Genomic DNA, 20,955 nt, shown 5'->3' with positions numbered 1-20,955 from the left:
TAAAATCCATCCCATTCAAGCCCTGCTATGACAGAGACACCTCTCATATTTAAACCAAGCCTGGCTCCCTCCTCCTTTCTCTCCACAAAACCTCGTCACCTTCAGGGAATTGAATCATCATGGAATCATGGAATTTTTTTAGTTGGAAAAGATCTTAAAATTCATCCCAATCCAGCCCTGCCATGGGGACACCTCTCCATTTAAACCAAGCCTTGCTTCTTTCACTCCATAAACCTCTCCAGTTTCAGCTCCAGGAAATGGAATCATCATGGAATTATGGAATGGTTTTAGTCGGAAAGGATCTTAAAATCCATCCCAATCCAGCCCTGCCATGGGGACACCTCTCACATTTAAACCAAGCCTGGCTTCTTTCCCTCCACAAACATCTCCAGTTTCAGCTCCAGGGAATGGAATCATGGAATTCTTTTAGTTGAAAGGGACTTTAAAATCCATCCCAATCCAGCCCTATGGCAGAGACACCTCCCACATTTAAACCAACCCTGGCTCCCTGCTCCTTTCCCTCCACAAAACCCTCCAGCTCCAGGGAATGGAATCCTCATGGAATCATGGAATTCTTTTTGTTAGAAAGGACCTTAAAATCCATCCCATTCCAGCCCTGCCATGACAGTGACAGTTCTCACATTTAAACCAAGTCTGGCTCCTTTCCCTCCACAAACATCTCCAGTTTCAGCTCCAGGGAATGGAATCATCATGGAATCATGGAATGGTTTTAGTTGGAAAAGACATTAAAATCCATCCCAATCAAGCCCTGCTATGACAGAGACACCTCCCACATTTAAACCAAGCCTGGCTCCCTGTTTCTTTCCCTCCATAAACCCTTTCCTGCAAAACTGCAGAGAATGGAATCATCATGGAATAATGGAATGGTTTTACTTGGAAAAGACCTTAAAATCCATCCCATTCCAGCCCTGCCATGGCAGTGACAGTTCTCACATTTAAACCAAGCCTGGCTCCCTGCTCCTTTCTCTCCACAAAACCCTCCAGCTTCAGGGAATGGAATCATCATGGAATCATGGAATGGTTTTAGTTGGAAACGACTTTAAAATCCATCCCATTCCAGCCCTGCCATGGCAAGGACATCACCCACATTTAAACCAAGCCTGGCTCCTTTCCCTCCACAAACATCTCCAGTTTCAGCTCCAGGGAATGGAATCATGGAATGGTTTTAGTTGGAAGTGACTTTAAAATCCATCCCATTCCAGCCCTCCCATGGCAGGGACACTTCTCACATTTGAACCAAGCCTGGCTCCCTGCTCCTTTCCCTCCACAAAACTTCTCCAGTTTTAGCTCCAGGGAATGGAATCATCATGGAATCATGGAATTCTTTTAGTTGGAAAGAACATTAAAATCCATCCCAGTCCAGCCCTGCCATGGCAGGGACACCTCCCACATTTAAACCAAGCCTGGCTCCCTGTTTCTTTCCCTCCATAAACCCTTCCCTGCAAAACTGCAGGGAATGGAATCATCATGAAATTATGGAATGGTTTTAGATGGAAGAGACTTTAAAATCCATCCCATTCCACCACTGTCATGGGGACACCTCTCACATTTAAACCAAGCCTTGCCCCCTGCTCCTTCCCCTCCACAAACCTCTCCAGTTTCAGCTTCGGGGAATGGAATCATCATGGAATCATGGAATTCTTTTCATTGGAAAGGATCTTTAAATCCATCCCTTTCCAGCCCTGCCATGGGGAAACCTCTCACATTTAAACAAAACCTTGACCCTGTTCCTTTCCCTCCATAAACTCTACCCTGCACGATTGCAGGGAATGGAATCATCATGGAATAATGGAATTCCTTTAGTTGGAAAGGACATTAAAATCCATCCCAATCCAGCCCTACCATGGCAGGGACACCTCCCATGTTTAAACCAAATCTTGCCCCCTTCTGCTTTCCCTCCACAAAACCCTCCACCTTCAAGGAATAGAATCATCATGGAATCATGGAATTCTTTTAGTTGGAAAAGATCTTAAAATCCATCCCATTCCAGCCCTGCCATGGGGACACCTCCCACATTTAAACCAATCCTTCCCCTCCTTCCCCTCCACAAACCTCTCCAGTTTCAGCTCCAGGGAATGGAATCATCATGGAATCATGGAATGGGTTTAGTTGGAAAGGACTTTAAAATCCATCCCAGTCCACTCCTGCCATGACAGGGACACCTCCCACATTTAAACCAACTCTGGCTCTCTCCTCCTTTCCCTCTATAAACCCCTCCAGCTTCAGGGAATAGAATCATCATGGAATCATGGAATGGTTTTAGTTAGAAAGGACATTAAAATCCATCCCATTCCAGCCCTGTCATGACAGGGACACCTCCCACATTTAAACCAAGCCCTGCTCCCTGCTCCTTTCCTTCCATGAACCCTTCTCTGCACAACTGCAGAGAATGGAATCATCATGGAATCCTGGAATTCTTTTAGTTGGAAAGGACTTCAAAATCCCATTCCAGTCCTGTGGCAGGACACCTCTCACATTTAAACCAAGCCTTGCTTCTTCCCCTCCACAAACATCTCCAGTTTCAGCTCCAGGGAATGGAATCATCATGGAATTATGGAATTCTTTTAGTTGGAAGGGACTTTAAAATCCATCCCATTCCAGCCCTGCCATGGGGACACCTCTCACTGTCCCAGGCTGCTCCACAACAAATCCATCCTGACCTTGGACATTTCCAGAGATCCAGGGGCAGCCACAGCTTCTCTGGGAATTCCATCCCAGCCCCTCTCCACCCTCCCAGGGGATTGATTCCTAAGGAATGTTGTGATTTGGAACACACAAAGGGGTGTTTGCCACATCTCCTGGAGTGTCCCCAAAACCAGCAGAGCCCAGGGGTGACGTGGACACCAAACCCTTGGTGGTTCCTCTGCTCCCACCACGAGGATTTTGGGGAAATGTCAGGGAGGAACCAAGCAAGGCTTTACTTCTGTAAACTGGAGGTTTTTCCTGTGCTCAGCACGGGCTAGTTCCTCTTTCCCTGCCCAAATCTCTTCTCCTTCTCTGCTCCCTCCATTCCTCCCTCTGTGAGCTGCACGTTCCTGCCTGAGCAGAGCTCAGGGTTGGGGACAACAACTGGAAAAGGTCCTGACGAGGGGAAACAGCCCCAAGCTGTGCCAGGGGAGGTTTGGGTTGGATATTGAGAAAATTCTTTCCCCAAAAAGGATGAAACAGCTGCCCAGGGTAGTGGTGGAGCCCCCAACCCTGCAGGGATTTAAAATCCTTGTGGATTTGTGTTGGGAAAGACGGGACAGGAAGGATTTATGGATATGAGTGCATGGCAAGAGATACTGTGCATGTAAAATCTGAGTGAAATAGGAATGAAAGCCAGTTTGGAGATGTGATCAGGGCAGGCAGGAAAACAGTGATGAGCTGGAGATGGGTTGAAAAGACAGGAAAACAAAGGACAAGAATGTTGCCTTTCCACCCTGCCAAAGGCATCAGGGAACAAGGGCATAAGAAAGGAGTCTGTAGAGTTTAGAATATAAAATGACATGGTGATGTAGTAGTTCTCATAGGCCGCATGCAAAGTTTGTAGGTTTTGTATCTCGCGCCGGTTGGTCGCTGTAAATTAGAATATTCAACAGAAAAAGAGATAGAATGGATTGGAACAAGGTGATTGCTTGTTAGGAAAGATGGGACAGGAAGGACTTATGGATATGACTGTATGGTAAGAAATACTGCAGATGTAAAACCTGTGAGTGAAATAGAAATGAAAGCCAGTTTTGAGATGTGAGCGTGGCAGGCAGGAAAACGGGGATGAGCTGAGACAGAAAAACAAAAAGACCAGAATGTTGCCTTTCCACCTTGGCAAAGACATCCAGGAAGAAATGCAGAAGAAAGGAGTCTATAGAGTTTAGAATATAAAATGACATGGTGATGTAGCAGTTCTCATAGGCTGCAGGCAAAGTCTGTAGGTTTTGTATCTCACGTGGTTGGTCACTGTAAATTAGAATATTCAACAGAAAAAAGGATAAATTGTATTGTAACAAGAGGATCGCCCTCTTGTCCTCTCTTTGCCTCTTGTCCTCTCCTCCCCGCTCTTGTCCACTCTTCTCCTCTCTTGTCCTCTCTTCTCCCCTTTTCTCCCCTCTCTTGTCTTGTCTTGTCCTGGCTCTCCTGCCTTTTGCCCTCACCTCTCTCCTCTGGCCCTCTCACCCTCTTCCCTCACCTCTCTTGGCCCATCCCCTCTCCTCTCTCTCACCTCACTTGCTCCTGTTTTCTCCCCACGCTTTCCCCCTGTTCCTACCCCATTTCTCCCCCCTACTCTCTCTTCTCTCTCTCTCCCCTTTCTCTCTTTAGGGCTTTGCTCCAGCTCAGGCTGGTGACTGAAGGCAAAACCCTCTTTACCCACAACCCTTGTAATAACAAACCCACGTGTCTCTAGAACATCTCAGGTCCACAAAATTCCTTGTCCCTGCCATCCACAGAAAAATTCCTACAGATGTGGCACTTGGGGACATGGTCAGAGGTGGCCTTGGCACCCCTGGGGGTGGTTTGGCTCAAGAGATTTTCCAATTTTGACAATTCCACGATTTTTAGAGGTAAAGGAGATGAGTCTGACAGCTCCACTCACCCATCATCATTTGTGCCTTCCCTCTCCTCACCAGGAATGGGGGATGAGGGAGGACTTTCAGTCTCAAGGGTCACTTCATCCAAATCCTCATCCTTATCAATTGGACTTTCCTGGAAAGAAAGAAAAAAAAAAAAAAAAACCACCACATTTGTTATTTTTGTTATTTCCAACCCCTTGGAATTCTTCATGTGGGAATTCAAAACTCTGGGAGAGCCCCACAAGAGGATTTACGGCTTAGGTGGGTTTTTTTAAATGGGTATTTATATTTTTAGGATTTAAAAAAGGGATCTCACCTTTTTCCAACCCAGTGACACGCAGAGTCACTTTGGAGATTGTATTGTACAGGACAAGGGGATTTTAAACTGAATGGGATTAAATTGGGATTGGGGGTTAAATGGGATTAAATGGGGTTAAATGGGATTTGGGGTTAAATGGGATTAAATGGGTTTAAATGGGATTTGGGGAAGGAATTCCTGGCTGGGAGGGTGGGAAGGAGTTGAGATGGAATTCCCAGAGAAGCTGTGGCAGCCCCTGGATCCCTGAAAATGTCCAAGACCAGATTGGATTTGGTTTGGAGCAACCTGGAATAGTGGAAAGTGTCCCTGCCCATGAAATGAGATGATTTTTCATGTTCCTTCCAACCCAAACCTTTCTGTGATTCTAATTCCCATTTGATCAATGATTTTGTGCAAACAAAACCCCCATTTAACCCTTCTGCTGCCAGAAATTCCTCTTTGTTGATGCTCCAGACACATTTTTTTGCCAAACTCACCCCACCGACACCTCCGAGTTTAATTCCAACAAGGAAAACCTTTACACAAATCCCATTTTGGGCAGCAAAGGAGCCAAGTCTAAGGTGGATTTTGGGTTTGGTGAAGAATTACCGTGTCATCCTCCTCCTCCTCCTCCTCCTGCTCCTCCTCAGGCTCAGGCAGACACAGATCAGAGCTGGAGTCAGAGGCAGAATCTGAGGTGATGTCTCTCTGTCCCAGCCTGTATTTATTCCACAATCTGCTCTCCACTTCTTCCTCCTGTTGGCTGAGGGAAAACCAGGAATCCTTTAGGGATCCTTTTCCCACCAAAATCACATTCCCAAAGAAAAAAAAATCTCCTTTTCCTTGTGGTTTTATCCCTCAACACCCCTCCCATTATAATCTTAGTCCACTTTATTCCTCTCCTTTTTTGTGATATTCCTTTAAAACTCTTTGATATTAAAGTTTTTATGGTTATTTTAATATTTTGTAGGATTTTTTAATGGTCCACATCAAACCATGGTAACTCTGCTGATTCTCATCCACTTTTTTGAACCTTTAACCCAAATTTAAGGGGGTTTGGAGCAGTGGGAAGGGTCTCTGCTCATGGACCATCAAAATCACATTTCCAAAGAAAAAAAAAATCTCCTTTTTCTTGTGGTTTTATCCCTCAACACTCCTCCCATCATAATCTTAGTCCACTTTATTCCTCTCCTTTTTCGTGATATTCCTTTAAAACTCTTTGATATTAAAATTTTTATGGTTATTTTAATATTTTTTAATGGTCCACATCAAACCATAATAACTCTGCTGAGTCCCATCCACTTTTTTGAAGATTTAACCCAAATTTAAGGGGGTTTGGAGCAGTGGGAAGGGTCTCTGCTCATGGACCATCAAAATCACATTCCCAAAGAAAAAAAAAAAATCTCCTTTTTCCTTGTGGTTTTATGCCTCAACACCCCTCCCATCATAATCTTAGTCCACTTTATTCCTCTTCTTTTTCATGATATTCCTTTAAAACTCTTTGATATTAAAATTTTTATGGTTATTTTAATATTTTTTAATGGTCCACATCAAACCATAATAACTTTGCTGAGTCCCATCCACTTTTTTGAAGATTTAACCCAAATTTAAGGGGGTTTGGAGCAGCCTGGGATAGTGGGAAGGTTCCTGCTCATGGAATTTGGATAATCCTCTCACCTTAAAATCACTTTGAACTGTCTAAACACCTCCTGGATCTGCCTGACGTTCACAATCTGAGGGAGAGAAGCACAAAAACATCAATTTTTTTTGGTATTAATTATATAAAAGAGTTCCAAATAAATCAGTTTAAAAGGGTTTTAAGATAAATTTCCTGGAGAGTCCAAACCAGCAAAAAAAAAAAAAAAATGGAATAAAAATGTGCAACAGATTTAATATGCAAAAAGAAATTAAATTAAAATTCTGTGGTGGATTTGGGGTGAAAAAAAAGCCTCTTCAAAAGGAAATTTCACTGCTCCTCTCTTGGAGGAACCTGGATTTAAGTCAATTTTTTCACCACTCACATGGATTTCCTCAATGAAAACGTGCAACAGACTTAAAGAAATTAAATTACAATTTTGTGGTGGATTTGGGGTGAAAACCAGCCTCTTCAAAAGGCATTTTCACTGCTCCTCTCTTGGAGGAAAAAAAGATGGAAAAAGGATTTAAATCCATTTTTTCACCACTCACATCAATTTCCTCAATGAGTCCTCTCAGGTATTTCTGCACTTGGGATCTGATTTCTGCTCTCTGGGTCGTGGTCAGGGGTTTGTAATTCAGGAAGGAACGATTTGCCTGGAAAAAAAAAAAGAGATGGAAAAGTGAGAATTAAAGAGTCACAAAGAGCTGGGGGAGCCTGAGACAAACTGGGGACAAAACTTTGGGCAGGTCCTGCCCTGGTGGGACAAGGAGTGAGGGGGGGAAATAAAACAGGGGAGGGTCAGGGTGGGTTTAAAGGAGGAATTTTTGGCTTTGAGGGTGGAACAGAGAAACTGTGGCTGCCCCTGGATCCCTGGAATTGTCCAAGGACAGGTTGGAAAAGACTTGGAGCAGCCTGGGATGGTGGAAAATGATGGGATGGGATGGGGTGGGATCGGGTGGGGTGGGATGGGATGGGATGGGATGGGATGGGATCAATGGGATGGGATGGGATCAATGGGATGGGATGGGATGGATGGGATGAGGTGGGATGGGGTGGGATGGGATGGGATGGGATGGGATGGGATGGGATGGTGGAAAATGATGGGGTGGGATGGATGGGATGGGATCAATGGGATGGGATGGGATGGATGGGATGGGATGGGATGGGATGGATGGGATGGGATGGATGGGATGGGATGGGATGGGATGGGATGGGATGGATGGGATGGGATGGGATGAGGTTTGATGGGATGGATGGGATGGGGATGGGATGGGATGGGATGGATGAGATGGGATGGGATGGGATGGAATGGATGGGATGGGATGTGGTGGGATGAGGTTTGATGGGATGGGATGGGATGGATGGGATGGGATGGGATGGGATGGGATGGGATGGATGGGATGGGATGGGGTGGGATGAGGTTTGGTGGGATGGGATGGGATGGGATGAGATGGGATGGGATGGGATGGGATGGGATGGGATGGGATGGATGAGATGGATGGGGTGGGATGGATGGGATGGGATGGGATGTGGTGGGATGGGATGGGATGGGATGGGATGGATGGGATGGGATGGGATGGATGAGATGGATGGGGTGGGATGGATGGGATGGGATGGGATGTGGTGGGATGGGATGGGATGGGATGGATGGGATGGGATGGGATGTGGTGGGATGGGATGGGATGGGATGGGATGGATGGGATGGGATGTGGTGGGATGGGATGGGATGGATGGGATGGATGGGATGGGATGAGGTGGGATGAAGTTTGATGGGATGGGATGGGGTGGGATGAGGTTTGGTGGGATGGGATGGGATGGGATGGGTTGGTATCAGCGATTGAAGGAGAGACGGGGAGACCGACCATGATCAGAATCTGATTTTACTCAAGTTTTCCAAGAACTTCTATACCATTTCAGTAAAGTTAATAATTTCTACTACAATAATTAAGTTAAAAGATCATACAAACAACTCATACATTTTTCAACATATCCATGTAAGAAGTTAATTGAATCTTTTTCTCTTGAGCAAATTTCTAATCCCATCTTCTCATGAGCTCAAAGTTCTGTTTGTTCTTTCCAGGGCATCCTAATCACCAGACTAGATGTGCTAATTAAGTCTGTCTTACTCTCATAAATCCCCGCAGGTTGGGATGGGATGGGATGGGATGGATGGGATGGGATGGGATGGGATGGGTGGGATGGGATGGGATGGGATGGGTGGGATGGGATGGGATGGGATGGGTGGGATGGGATGGGATGGGATGGGATGGAATGGATGGGATGGGATGGGATGGGTGGGATGGGATGGGATGGGATGGGATGGGACGGGATGGGATGGGATCAATGGGATGGGATGGGATGGATGGGATGGGATGGGGTGGGATGGGGTGGGATGGGATGGGATGGGATGGATGGGGTGGGATCAATGGGATGGGATGGATGGGATGGATGGGATGGGATGGGATAGGGTGGGATAGGATGGATGGGATGGGATTGATGGGGTGGGATGGGATCAATGGGATGGATGGGATGGATGGGATGAGATGGGATGGATGGGATTTAATGGGATTTAATGGGATTTAATGGGGATGGGATGGGATGGGATGGGATGGGATGGGATGGGATGGGATGGATGGGATGGGATGAGGTTTGATGGGATGGGGTGGGATGGAATGGGATCGGATGGGATAAGATGAGATAAGATGAGGTGGGATGGGATGGGATGGATGGGATGGGATGGGGTGGGATGGGATGGGATGGGATGGATGGGATGGATGGGATGGGGTGGGATGGGATGGGATAAGATGAGATAAGATGGGATGGGATTTAATGGGATGGGATGGGATGGAATGGGCTTTAAGGTCCCTCCCAACCCAAACCATCTGGAATTCTGTGATTCCCCTGCTCTGGAATTTCTGTGCCCCATCCCAGCTCGGGATTCCCATCACCTGAACTTGGCAGGAGATGGGATTTATTTGGGACCAACCAACAGAAAAAGCTTCAAGAATCTGTAAAAAACAAACCCCAAAGCCCATCTGGAGTGGCTGGGGATGGAAATTCCAACACAATTCCCTCTGGATTGGGAATTCTCTGCTCCTCACCAAAGAGTCGTGCAGGATCAGCTCTTTCCTCAGGAGGTAAATCTCCTTCTCCAGAGCCTTCACTGATGTCTAGAAAAAAAAATTAAATAAATGTCACAGGAAAAAAAAAATTAAATTAATGTTACAGGAAAAAAAATTAAATAAATGTCACAGAAAAAAATTAAATAAATGTTACAGAAAAAAAAATTAAATAAATGTCACAGAAAAAAAATTAAATAAATGTTAAAAATAAATAAATAAATGTCACAGAAAAAAAATTAAATAAATGTCACAGAAAAAAATTAAATAAATGTCACAGAAAAAAATTAAATAAATGTTACAGAAAAAAAAATTAAATAAATGTCACAGAAAAAAAATTAAATAAATGTCACAGAAAAAAAATTTTAAAAATGTCACATGAAAAAAAATTAAATAAATGGTGAGAAAAAAAATTTAAATAAATGTCACAGGAAAAAAAAAATTAAATAAATGGTACAGAAAAAAAATTAAATAAATGTCACAGTAAAAAAATTTAAATAAATGTCAAAGGAAAAAAAAATTAATAAATGTCACAGAAAAAAATTTAAATAAATGTCACAGGAAAAAAATTAAATAAATGTCACAGGAAAAAAAAATTTAAATAAATGTCACAGGAAAAAAATTAAATAAATGTCACAGAAAAAAAAATTAAATAAATGTCACAGAAAAAATAAAATAAATAAATGTCACAGAAAAAAAAAATTAAATAAATGGTGAGAAAAAAAATTAAATAAATGGTGAGAAAAAAAATTAAATAAATGTCACAGTAAAAAAAATTAAATAAATGTCACAGAAAAAATAAATTAAATAAATGTCACAGAAAAATAAATTTAAATAAATGTCACAGAAAAAAATTAAATAAATAAATGTCACAGAAAAAAAATTTTAAAAATGTCACATGAAAAAAAATTAAATAAATGGTGAGAAAAAAAAATTAAATAAAGGTCACAGGAAAAAAAATTAAATAAATGTCACAGAAAAAAAATTTTTAAATAAATGTCACAGAAAAAAAAAATTTAAATAAATGTCACAGAAAAAAAAATTAAATAAATGTCACAGAAAAAAAATATTAATAAATGTCACAGAAAAAAAATTAAATAAATGTCACAGAAAAAAAAATGGTGAGAAAACAACTAAATTATATTAAAAAAAAAAATCTGGTAAAATCTGCACGAATTTGGCTGCTGGAGAAAATCCCAGCAGAGAATTAATTTGGTTTTCCAATTATTATTTATTAATTATTAATTATTTATTATTTAGAATGAGATGATTTCCTGCTCTGGAATTATTTATTCTTCTTATTATTATTTATTAATTATTTATTATTTAGAAATAAAAATAAATATAAAAATAAAATAAATATAAAAATAAATAAAAATAATTTAAAAATAAAAATGAAAATAAAAATAAAAAAAATAAAAAATAAAAATAAATAAAATAAAAATAAAAATAAAAATAAAAATAAAAATAAAAAATAAAAATAAAAATAAATAAAATTAAAAATAAAAAAATAAAAATAAAAATAAAAACAAAAATAAAAACGTGGGCTATGCAGAAGAAAGAATTCCCATAAAGATGTGACCACCTGCATGGCAGGAAATTCTAATTAAAAACCCATTAAAACCTTTTAATTTAATCCATTTTATCACCCACATCAATCACCTCGCCTGAGAAAGGCTCATTTATTAAACCCTTTAATTTCCCTCTGTTTATTTTGGTTAATTATCCCAAATATTAATAAAAAAATAATAATTTTCCTCTTTTTCCTGTCCTTACCTCCCTGTAAAAAGGTTCATTGGGAGCAGGTTCTGCCCTCACCCAATTCATCCTGCTGGCAAAACGGAGGGAGGAGAGCTGCAAAAATAAAAATTGGAATAAAAATAAAAATATATTGGCAAAAATATCATTTTTCCTCATTTTTTTATTTAATTCTAACAGATTTTAGAGCAGAGAAATTAAAAAAAAGTGAATTTATCAAGGTGATTTTTTTCTGTTTGCTCATAATATAAAAAATATATAAATAAATAATATAAAAAATATAATATTAAAAATATATAAATAAATAATATAAAAATATAATATAAAAATATAAATAACATAATATAAAAAATATATTTTTTCCTCATTTTTTAATTTAATTCTAACAGATTTTAGAGCAGAGAAATTAAAAAAAAGTGAATTTATCAAGGTGATTTTTTTCTGTTTGCTCATAATATAAAAAATATATATAAATAAATCATATAAAAATATAATATAAAAAATATAAATAATATAATATAAAAAATATAATTTTTCTCATTTTTTTATTTAATTTTAACAGATTTTAGAGCAGAGAAATAAAAAAAATAGTGAATTTTTCAAGGTGATTTTTTTCTGTTTGCTCATAATATAAAAAATATATAAATAAATAATATAAAAATATAATATTAAAAATATATAAATAAATAATATTAAAAATATAATATAAAAATATAAATAACATAATATAAAAAATATAAATTTTCTCTTTTTTTATTTAATTCTAATAGATTTTAGAGCAGGGAAATTAAAAAAAAAGTGAAATTTTCAAGGTGATTTTTTTTTGTTTGCTCATAATATAAAAAATATATTGGCAAAAATATAATTTTCCTCATTTTTTTATTTAATTCTACTAGATTTTAGAGCAGAAAAATAAAAAAAGTGAATTTTTACAGGTGATTTTTTTTCTGTTTGCTCATAATGGGGATTTTTCACATAATTTATAATTTACAGGTTAAAAAAACAAATTTTGGGAGGTTTTTCTTGAGGGATTTTCATGTATTTTATAATTTACAGGTTAAAAAACAACTTTTGGGAGGTTTTTCCTGAGGGATTTTCACTCATTTTATAATTTACAGGTTAAAAAACAACTTTTGGGAGGTTTTTCCTGATTCCTGCTGTGAAATGGGGCAGGTCCAGAGGGTCCAGGAGGGGATGGAAATACATTAAATAATAAGTTAATTATTAATAATAAGAGTTAGAAACATATAATGTAATGGAATGGAATATAATATAATATAATGGAATATAATATAATATAATGGAATGAAATGTAATATAATGTAATGTAGTATAATATAATATAATATAATATAATATAATATAATAATATAATATAATGGAATATAATATAATATAATATAATATAATATAATATAATATAATATAATATAATGGAATATAATATAATGGAATATAATATAATATAAAATAATATAATATAATATAATATAATGGAATGGAATATAATACAATGGAATATAATATAATGTAATGGAATGGAATATAATGGAATATAATATAATATAATATAAAATAATATAATATAATATAATATAATATAATATAATATAATATAATGGAATATAATACAATGGAATATAATATAATGTAATGGAATGGAATATAATGGAATATAATATAATATAATATAATATAATATAGTATTATATTATATTATATTATATTATATTATATTATGGAATATAATATAATATAATATAATATAATATAATATAATATAATATAATATAATATTATATTATATTATATTATATAATGGAATATAATATAATGGAATATAATATAATACAAACATATTGTAATAATAATAATATAATATAGCATAATATAATATAATACAGACATACTGTAATAATAATAATATAATATATAATATAATATATAATATAATATAATGGAATATAATATAATATAATATAATACAAATATATTGTAAATATAATATAATATAATATAATATAATATAATATAATATAGTATAATATAATATAATGTAATATAATGTAATATAATATAATACAAACATATTGTAATAATAATGATAATTATAATAATAATTATTATTATTGTTGTTATTATTATTATTATTATTATTACTATTATTATTATTATTATTACTATTATTATTATCTCTCCACTGCTGTTCACTGTGAGCACCTCCTGCCTGTCCTGTCTCAGCCTCTCCTCTGTCCGGACTCTGATTTTGAGATAAATTCTCCAAATTTTGGGATGAATTAGGCAGGAATTTTCTCTGTCAAAACCCCCCAGGGATTGTTAATTAAAATCAAGAGCAATTTGTGGATTGTGCAGGAATTTCTCCCACTCACCGTCTCTTCCACATGTTCCGCCTCCCCATAGACATTGGTCACCAGGACAGTGTTGCAGTTTCCTCCTGAGGAAAAAAAAATAATAAAAATTAAAATTTATAATAAAAATTTAAAAATTATAATTAAAATTATGATAAAAATATTAAAATATAATGAAAATATAATAAGAATATAATAAATTATAATAAAAATTATTATAAAAATTATTGTAATAAAGATAATAAAAAATATGATAAAAATAAAAATATAATAAAGATAAAAATTATAATTAAATTACAATTATAATTAAAAATTATGATAAAAATATTAAAATATAATAAAATATAATAAGAATATAATAAAATATAATAAAAATTATTATAAAAATTATTGTAATAAAGATAATAAAAATTATGATAGAAATAAAAATATAATAAAGATCAAAATTATAATTAAGAATTATAATGAAAACAAAAAAATAAAGTAAAAATTATATTAAAATATAATGAAATTATTATAATAAAAATAATAAAAGTTATAATAAAGAATATAATAAAGTACAAAATTATAATAAAAATAAAAAATTATAATTAAAAATTATAATAAAAATATAATAGAATGTAATAGAACTATAATGAAATTATCATAATAAAAATAATAAAAGTTATAATAAAAATAAAAATTATAATTAAAATAAAAATAATAAAAATAAAAATTATAATAAAAATAAATATAATAAAAATATAAAAAAATTATTTAAAAATTATATAAAAATTATAATAACAATTATTTCCTTATATTATAAGCAAATATAATAATATAAGCAAAATATAAAATATAACATAATAATAATATATATAAAATATATATTAAAATAATATAAGCAAAATTATAATATAAGCAAATATAAATAATACAATTTTGGATTTTATCATATTATATTGTATTGTATTATATTATATTATATATTATATTATATTATATTATATCATACTATATTGTATTACATTATATTATATAATATCATATATTATATTATATTATATTATATTATATCATATTATATCACATTATATTATATTATATTATATTATATTATATTATATCATAATATATTATATTATATCACATTATATTATATTGTATTATATTATATCATATTATATATTTTATATTATATTATATCATATCATATCATATTATATTACATTACATTACATTATATTTTATTATATTATATTACATTATATTATATTATATTATATTAAAAATATTATATATTTTTATATAATTATGTCCATTATTCTATATAACAATATCTATTCACGTACATCTTTTATCCCCTATTAAAACCAACTATGGACAAAGAACTGCTGGAAATTCCTTCTGTTAGAAAAATGAAATTAAACCACTGATTGAAAAAATCAAATTCCAGGCTCTATTTTCACTCGCAGCCCTTACCCAGCGAGTCCTTGAGGACGTGGGTGAGTTTGCTCTGCCTGAAGGGGATGTGCTCCCGTTTGGGGTCAGCCAGGGCGATCACCAGCTGCTCCAGGAACGACAGGGATTTATTGATGTACGAGGCCTCAACCCGGACCTGGCCCTCAGACTGCAAAATAAAAACATTCTGAGCACAGAGCAGGAGAGGGGAGGGATCCTCAGCAAAGGGAAAAACTCTGCAGGGCTGATGTGGTTTTGATACAGAAAGTCAGGGGATGATTGAGGGTGGAAAAGGGTTTTTAGATGGAGTCCAATTATCCCCTAGTCCTGATCATGTCCCCAAATGTCACATCCACAGGGATGGTAAATCCCTCCAGCAATGAGCAGCTGGATCAGGGCTGGACAGCCCATTCCAGGGAGGAATTTTCCCAATATCCAACCTGAACTTCCACCTGAAGAGTTTCCTCCTGTCCCTGTTCCCCCTCTGGCTGTTCCCTCCTGTGCAGAGCCACAAAGTCCTTCCTGAGCCTCCTTTTCTCCAGGTTCAGCCCCTTCCCCACCTCCCTCAGCCCCTCCTGGGGCTCCAGACCCTTCCCAGCTCCTTTCCTTTCCTTTCCTTTCCTTTCCTTTCCTTTCCTTTCCTTTCCTTTCCTTTCCTTTCCTTTCCTTTCCTTTCCTTTCCTTTCCTTTCCTTTCCTTTCCTTTCCTTTCCTTTCCTGAAATTTCCTGAAATTTCCTGAAATTTCCTGAAATTTCCTGAAATTTCCTTTCCTTTCCTTTCCTTTCCTTTCCTTTCCTTTCCTTTCCTTTCCTTTCCTTTCCTTTCCTTTCCTTTCCTTTCCTTTCCTTTCCTTTCCTGAAATTTCCTGAAATTTCCTGAAATTTCCTTTCCTGAAATTTCCTTTCCTTTCCTTTCCTTTCCTGAAATTTCCTTTCCTTTCCTTTCCTGAAATTTCCTTTCCTTTCCTTTCCTTTCCTTTCCTTTCCTGAAATTTCCTTTCCTGAAATTTCCTTTCCTGAAATTTCCTGAAATTTCCTTTCCTTTCCTTTCCTGAAATTTCCTTTCCTTTCCTTTCCTGAAATTTCCTTTCCTGAAATTTCCTTTCCTTCTCCTTTCCTTTCCTTTCCTTTCCTTCTCTTCCCTTTCCTTCCCTTCCCTGGAATTCCCTGGAATTCCCTTCCCTGGAATTCCCTTCCCTTCCCTGGAATTCCCTTCCCTATTTTTCCAAAGGGACCCCAAGGTATAAAATACAAATAGATATAAAACATAAATATCAATCAAAACATAAATATCAACAGGTATTAAATATAAATAGGTATAAAACATAAATATCAATCAAAACACAAGTATCAATAGATATAAATAGATGTTAAACATAAATATCATCAGGTATAAAATATAAATAGATATATATAAAACATAAATATCAATCAAACCATAAATATCATCAGATATAAAATATAAATAGCTATAAAACATAAATATCAACCAAAAAGGCCCCTGAGGAATCTCTCCCATCACTCACCCCAGTCTTGCTCAGCCTCTCAGACCCCGCCAGGTCAATTAAGGTGATTTTTGATTTAAGGCATTTGTGAATCCTGTAATCTCTGGAACGACACTGAGGGAGAGAGAAGCTGCACTTAGAGGCAGACAAAACTGAAATAAAGGGAAGAAAAAAACAGACTGCAAAGATCTTTTTGATCTCGAGAAATTGGTTTCAGTCCATAGGAGCAAAGCTGGAGCTCTCACCTCGATGTACATGGTGAAGATGCAGTGGGATCTGGAGGAATTCTTGTTCAGGCTGTGCTCTGCTATCACTCTGTTGGTCTCCCCCTGAAAGAGAGAAAATTCCAGGCTCAGCTCATGGAATTGTGGCTTTTTCAGGATAAACCAGGAAAAATCTCTGTGGCTTTTTCTGTTTCATGATGGTTGGAAAAGCAAAGAGCTTCAAATGGCACTGAAAATCCCCACGGGTGTGATGGCCACGGGTCTGAACTTCTGCAGGAATATAAAGAGATGGGATATATAAGGAAATATATATATATAAAAGGAAATATATATATAAGGAAATATATATATAAGGAAATATATAATATATAAGGAAAGGGCCCCTAAAGCCATGGCAGGGACACTTCCCACTGTCTCTGCTCCAATTCCTCATCCAGCCTGGCCTTGGACATTCCAGGGATCCAGGGGCAGCCACAGCAAATCTGGGAATTCCAGCCCAGCCAGGAATCCCTTGCCAAAAATCCCATTTAACCAGCTCAAAGCCATTCCCTGTGTCCTGTCCCTCCATCCCTTGTCCCCAGCCCCTCTCCAGCTCTCCTGGAGCCCCTTCAGGCCCTGCCAGGGGCTCTGAGCTCTCCCTGGAGCTTCTCCTCTCCAGGGGAACATTCCCAGCTCTCCCAGCCCTGGAGCAGCTCCGGGGCCTCCTCTGGATCTCTCCAGCAGCTCCTGTGGATTTTGGGCTCCAGGCCTGGGGCAGCTCTGCAGGTGGGGATTCACCTGAGGGGGCAGAGGGGCACAATCCCAGCCCTGGATCCCCTTTTCCAGCAGAAAATTCCAACTTGACTTCCCTGGGAATTCCAGCCCAGCCAGGAATTCCTAATTCCCAACATCCCACCTAAATCTCCTTCTGTCAGCTCAAAGCCATTCCCTGTGTCCTGTCCCTCTATCCCTTGTCCCCAGTCCCTCTCCAGCTCTCCTGGAGCCCCTTTAGGTACCCTCAGCTCTCCCTGGAGCTTCTCCTCTCCAGGGGAACATTCCCAGTTTTCTCAGCCATCATCACTCTCCTATTTCTGAAAAAGGAAGAGGCAGATCCTGCACATTCAGAACAGCACTGGGTTGTTAAAAAGGCTGGAGAAAAGGTGAGGCTGGTGAGGATCCACTTCCCGCAGCCAGATTCCTGTTTGATTTATCCATGAATTATTTATCCCTGTTTTATTTATCCCTGAATTATTTATCCCTGAATTATTTATCCCTGTTTTCCTCAGAAACTAAAGCAGCCATGAGGAACAGAAAGATGCTGATCTCAGTAATCAAAGTCCCCTCACAAACCTCCCACCCTGCCCAGTCCTCCCAATTCCAACAGTGCCACGATCATCCCAAACCATCTTTCCTCGGAGAATCTTCCAGAATCCCCGAGACAGGGACATTTTCCTTGCCAAGACCGAGAGTTTTTCCAGTTTTTCCTCCTCGCAACCAAGAGGGACGACTGAACCTCATTCCACCATCTTGCCCAAACCTCATTCCACCATCTTGGCCAAACTGCATTCTTCCATCTTGGCCAAACCTCATCCTGCCATCTTGGCCCAACCTCATTCTTCCATCTTGGCCGAACCTCATTGCGCCATCTTAGCCCAATCTTATTCCACCATCTTGGCCAAACCTCATTTTGCTACCTTGGCCAAACCTTATTCTGCCATCTTGGCCCAACCTCATTCTTCCATCTTGGCCAAACTTCATCCCTCCATCTTGGCTGAACCTCAATCCACCATCTTGGCTGAACCTCATTCCGCCATCTTGGCCCAACCTCATTCCACCATCTTGGCCACTCCACTCTTTTCCACCTCCCTTATCCATCACCCCCAACCGTGGGATTGGAGGGGAAATTTGGCTTCTCTTGCCTCAAAAAGGAGATGCAGAGCCTCCTCCTCGTGGCTGACGGGGTGGATGGAGAGCCCTTTGACATAAACGCCCCGGGGGCCGTCCATGACCACCAGTTGGTTGTCCTTGCAGCCCCGGCCCAGCGCCGGCGCCAGGAGGTCGAACAGGCCCTCGTTGTAGATCTCCAGGTAGGAAATTCGGACGGTCACCAGGATGTTGAGGAATTCTGCTGCTGATTTGAAGACCTGCACCAAGATAAAAGAGAGGTTTTTTAGTCGTTTGTGGCTTTTTAGAGATGTTTGTGTGGGTGGTGAGATAAGATAGAAATGGGGGTGATGTAAGATATCAACAGGTATGAAATATAAGTAGATAAAAAACATAAATATCAACAGGTATAAAATATAGATATAAAATGTAAATATCAATCAAAACATAAATAGCAACAGGTATAAAATATATATATAAAACAAATGTCAACAGGTGTGAAATATAAATAGATATAAAACATAAATATCAACAGGTATAAAATATAGATATAAAACAAATATCAACAGGTATAAAATATAAATAGATATAAAACATAAATATAATCAAAACAGAAATATCAATATATATAACATCAAACATAATAAACGTAAATATCAATCAAAGCAGAAATGTCATAAGGTATAAAATATAAATAGATATAAAATATAAATGTCAATCAAAACATAAATATCATCAGGTATAAAATATAAATTTCAATCAAAACATAAATATCATTGGGTATAAAATATAAATAGATATAAAACGTAAATAGATATAAAACCTAAATATCAATCAAAACAGAAATATCAACAGATATAAATGGATATAAACCATAAATATCAATCAAAAGATAAATATCAACAGGTATGAAATATAAATAGATATAAACATAAATAGATATAAAACATAAATAGATATAAAAAATAAATATCAATCAAAAGATAAATATCAATAGGTATAAAATAGAAATAGATATAAACCATAAATATCCATCAAAACATAAATATCAATAGGTATAAAACATAAATCTCAATCAAAACATAAATAGCAACAGGTAAAAATAGATAAAAAACATAAATGTCAATCAAAAGATAAATAGCAACAGGTATAAAATAGAAATAGATATAAAACATTAATGTCAATCAAAACATAAATATCAATATGTATAAAATATAAATGGATATAAAAATAAATATCAATCAAAACAGAAATATCAGTAGATATAACATCAAACATAATAAACATAAATATCAATCAAAGCAGAAATATCATCAGGTATAAAATATAAATTGATATTAAAAAGATATCAATCAAAACATAAATAGCAACAGATATAAATATAAATAGATATAAAACAAATATCAATCAAAACATAAATATAAATAGGTATAAAATATAAATAGATATAAAAATAAATAGATACTAAAAATAAATATCAATCAAAAATCAATATCAACAGGTATAAAATATAAATAGATAGAAATATCAATCAAAACATAAATATAATCAGATATAAAATATAAATAGATATAAAACATAAATGTCAATCAAGACATAAATATCATCAGGTATAAAATATAAATAGATATAAATATTAATCAAAACATAAGTAGCATCAGGTATAAATAGATATAAAACATAATTATCAATCAAAAGATAAATATCAACAGGTATAAAATATAGATAGATATAAAACATATATGTCAATCAAAATATAAATATAAATAGGTATAAAATATAAATAGATACAAAATATAAATAGATATAAAATATAACTATCAATCAAAACATAAATATCGACAGGGATAAAATATAAATAGATATAAAACATAAATATCAATCAAAACATAAATACCAACAGGTAAAAATATAAATGGATATAAAAATAAATACCAATCAAAACATAAATATCAACAGGTATAAAATATAGATATAAAACATAAATATCAATCAAAACATAAATATCATCAGATATGAAATATAAATAGATATAAAACATAAATAAATACATTGAGGTCTATACAAGACATCAATTTCTGTAACACAGAGATGGATATTGATAGAGAGAGAATCCTGAACATCTCCAAGGTCATGTAGGGGTGTGTGGGGCCGAATCTGAGCTCTGACCTT

The 20,955-nt window shown here is 35.9% G+C and overlaps 1 protein-coding gene and 1 long non-coding RNA gene across 2 annotated transcripts in view; both read right to left on the bottom strand.

The window, feature by feature from the left end:
• The window catches only part of LOC310918603 (kinesin-like protein KIF9), a 39,238-nt gene extending 25,425 nt beyond the window's left edge, over positions 1-13,813 (bottom strand). Inside the window, exons 1-7 of the mRNA XM_083877511.1 lie at positions 13,773-13,813; positions 11,401-11,478; positions 9,607-9,675; positions 7,054-7,158; positions 6,544-6,599; positions 5,476-5,629; positions 4,592-4,701 (exon numbers count right to left, since the gene is read on the bottom strand). Coding sequence (XP_083733637.1) covers positions 4,592-4,701; positions 5,476-5,629; positions 6,544-6,599; positions 7,054-7,158; positions 9,607-9,675; positions 11,401-11,451 — 545 coding nt within the window. The 5' untranslated portion in view covers positions 11,452-11,478; positions 13,773-13,813. The remainder of the gene's footprint in view (positions 1-4,591; positions 4,702-5,475; positions 5,630-6,543; positions 6,600-7,053; positions 7,159-9,606; positions 9,676-11,400; positions 11,479-13,772) is intronic.
• A 1,514-nt stretch (positions 13,814-15,327) lies between these two features.
• Positions 15,328-17,025, bottom strand: LOC310918615. The gene is made up of 3 exons (XR_014591691.1): positions 16,942-17,025; positions 16,718-16,810; positions 15,328-15,360 (listed from the first exon to the last, which is right to left on the bottom strand). It is a non-coding gene; the product is annotated as an uncharacterized lncRNA (long non-coding RNA).
• Positions 17,026-20,955: the final 3,930 nt, after the last annotated feature.

The sequence above is a fragment of the Zosterops lateralis genome, assembly GCF_965231275.1.
Source record: "Zosterops lateralis genome assembly, chromosome: 1".
Classification (NCBI taxonomy): Eukaryota; Metazoa; Chordata; class Aves; order Passeriformes; family Zosteropidae; genus Zosterops; species Zosterops lateralis.
Note: the sequence above shows the minus strand (reverse complement) of the source record. Positions and strands in the feature narration are given on the sequence as shown.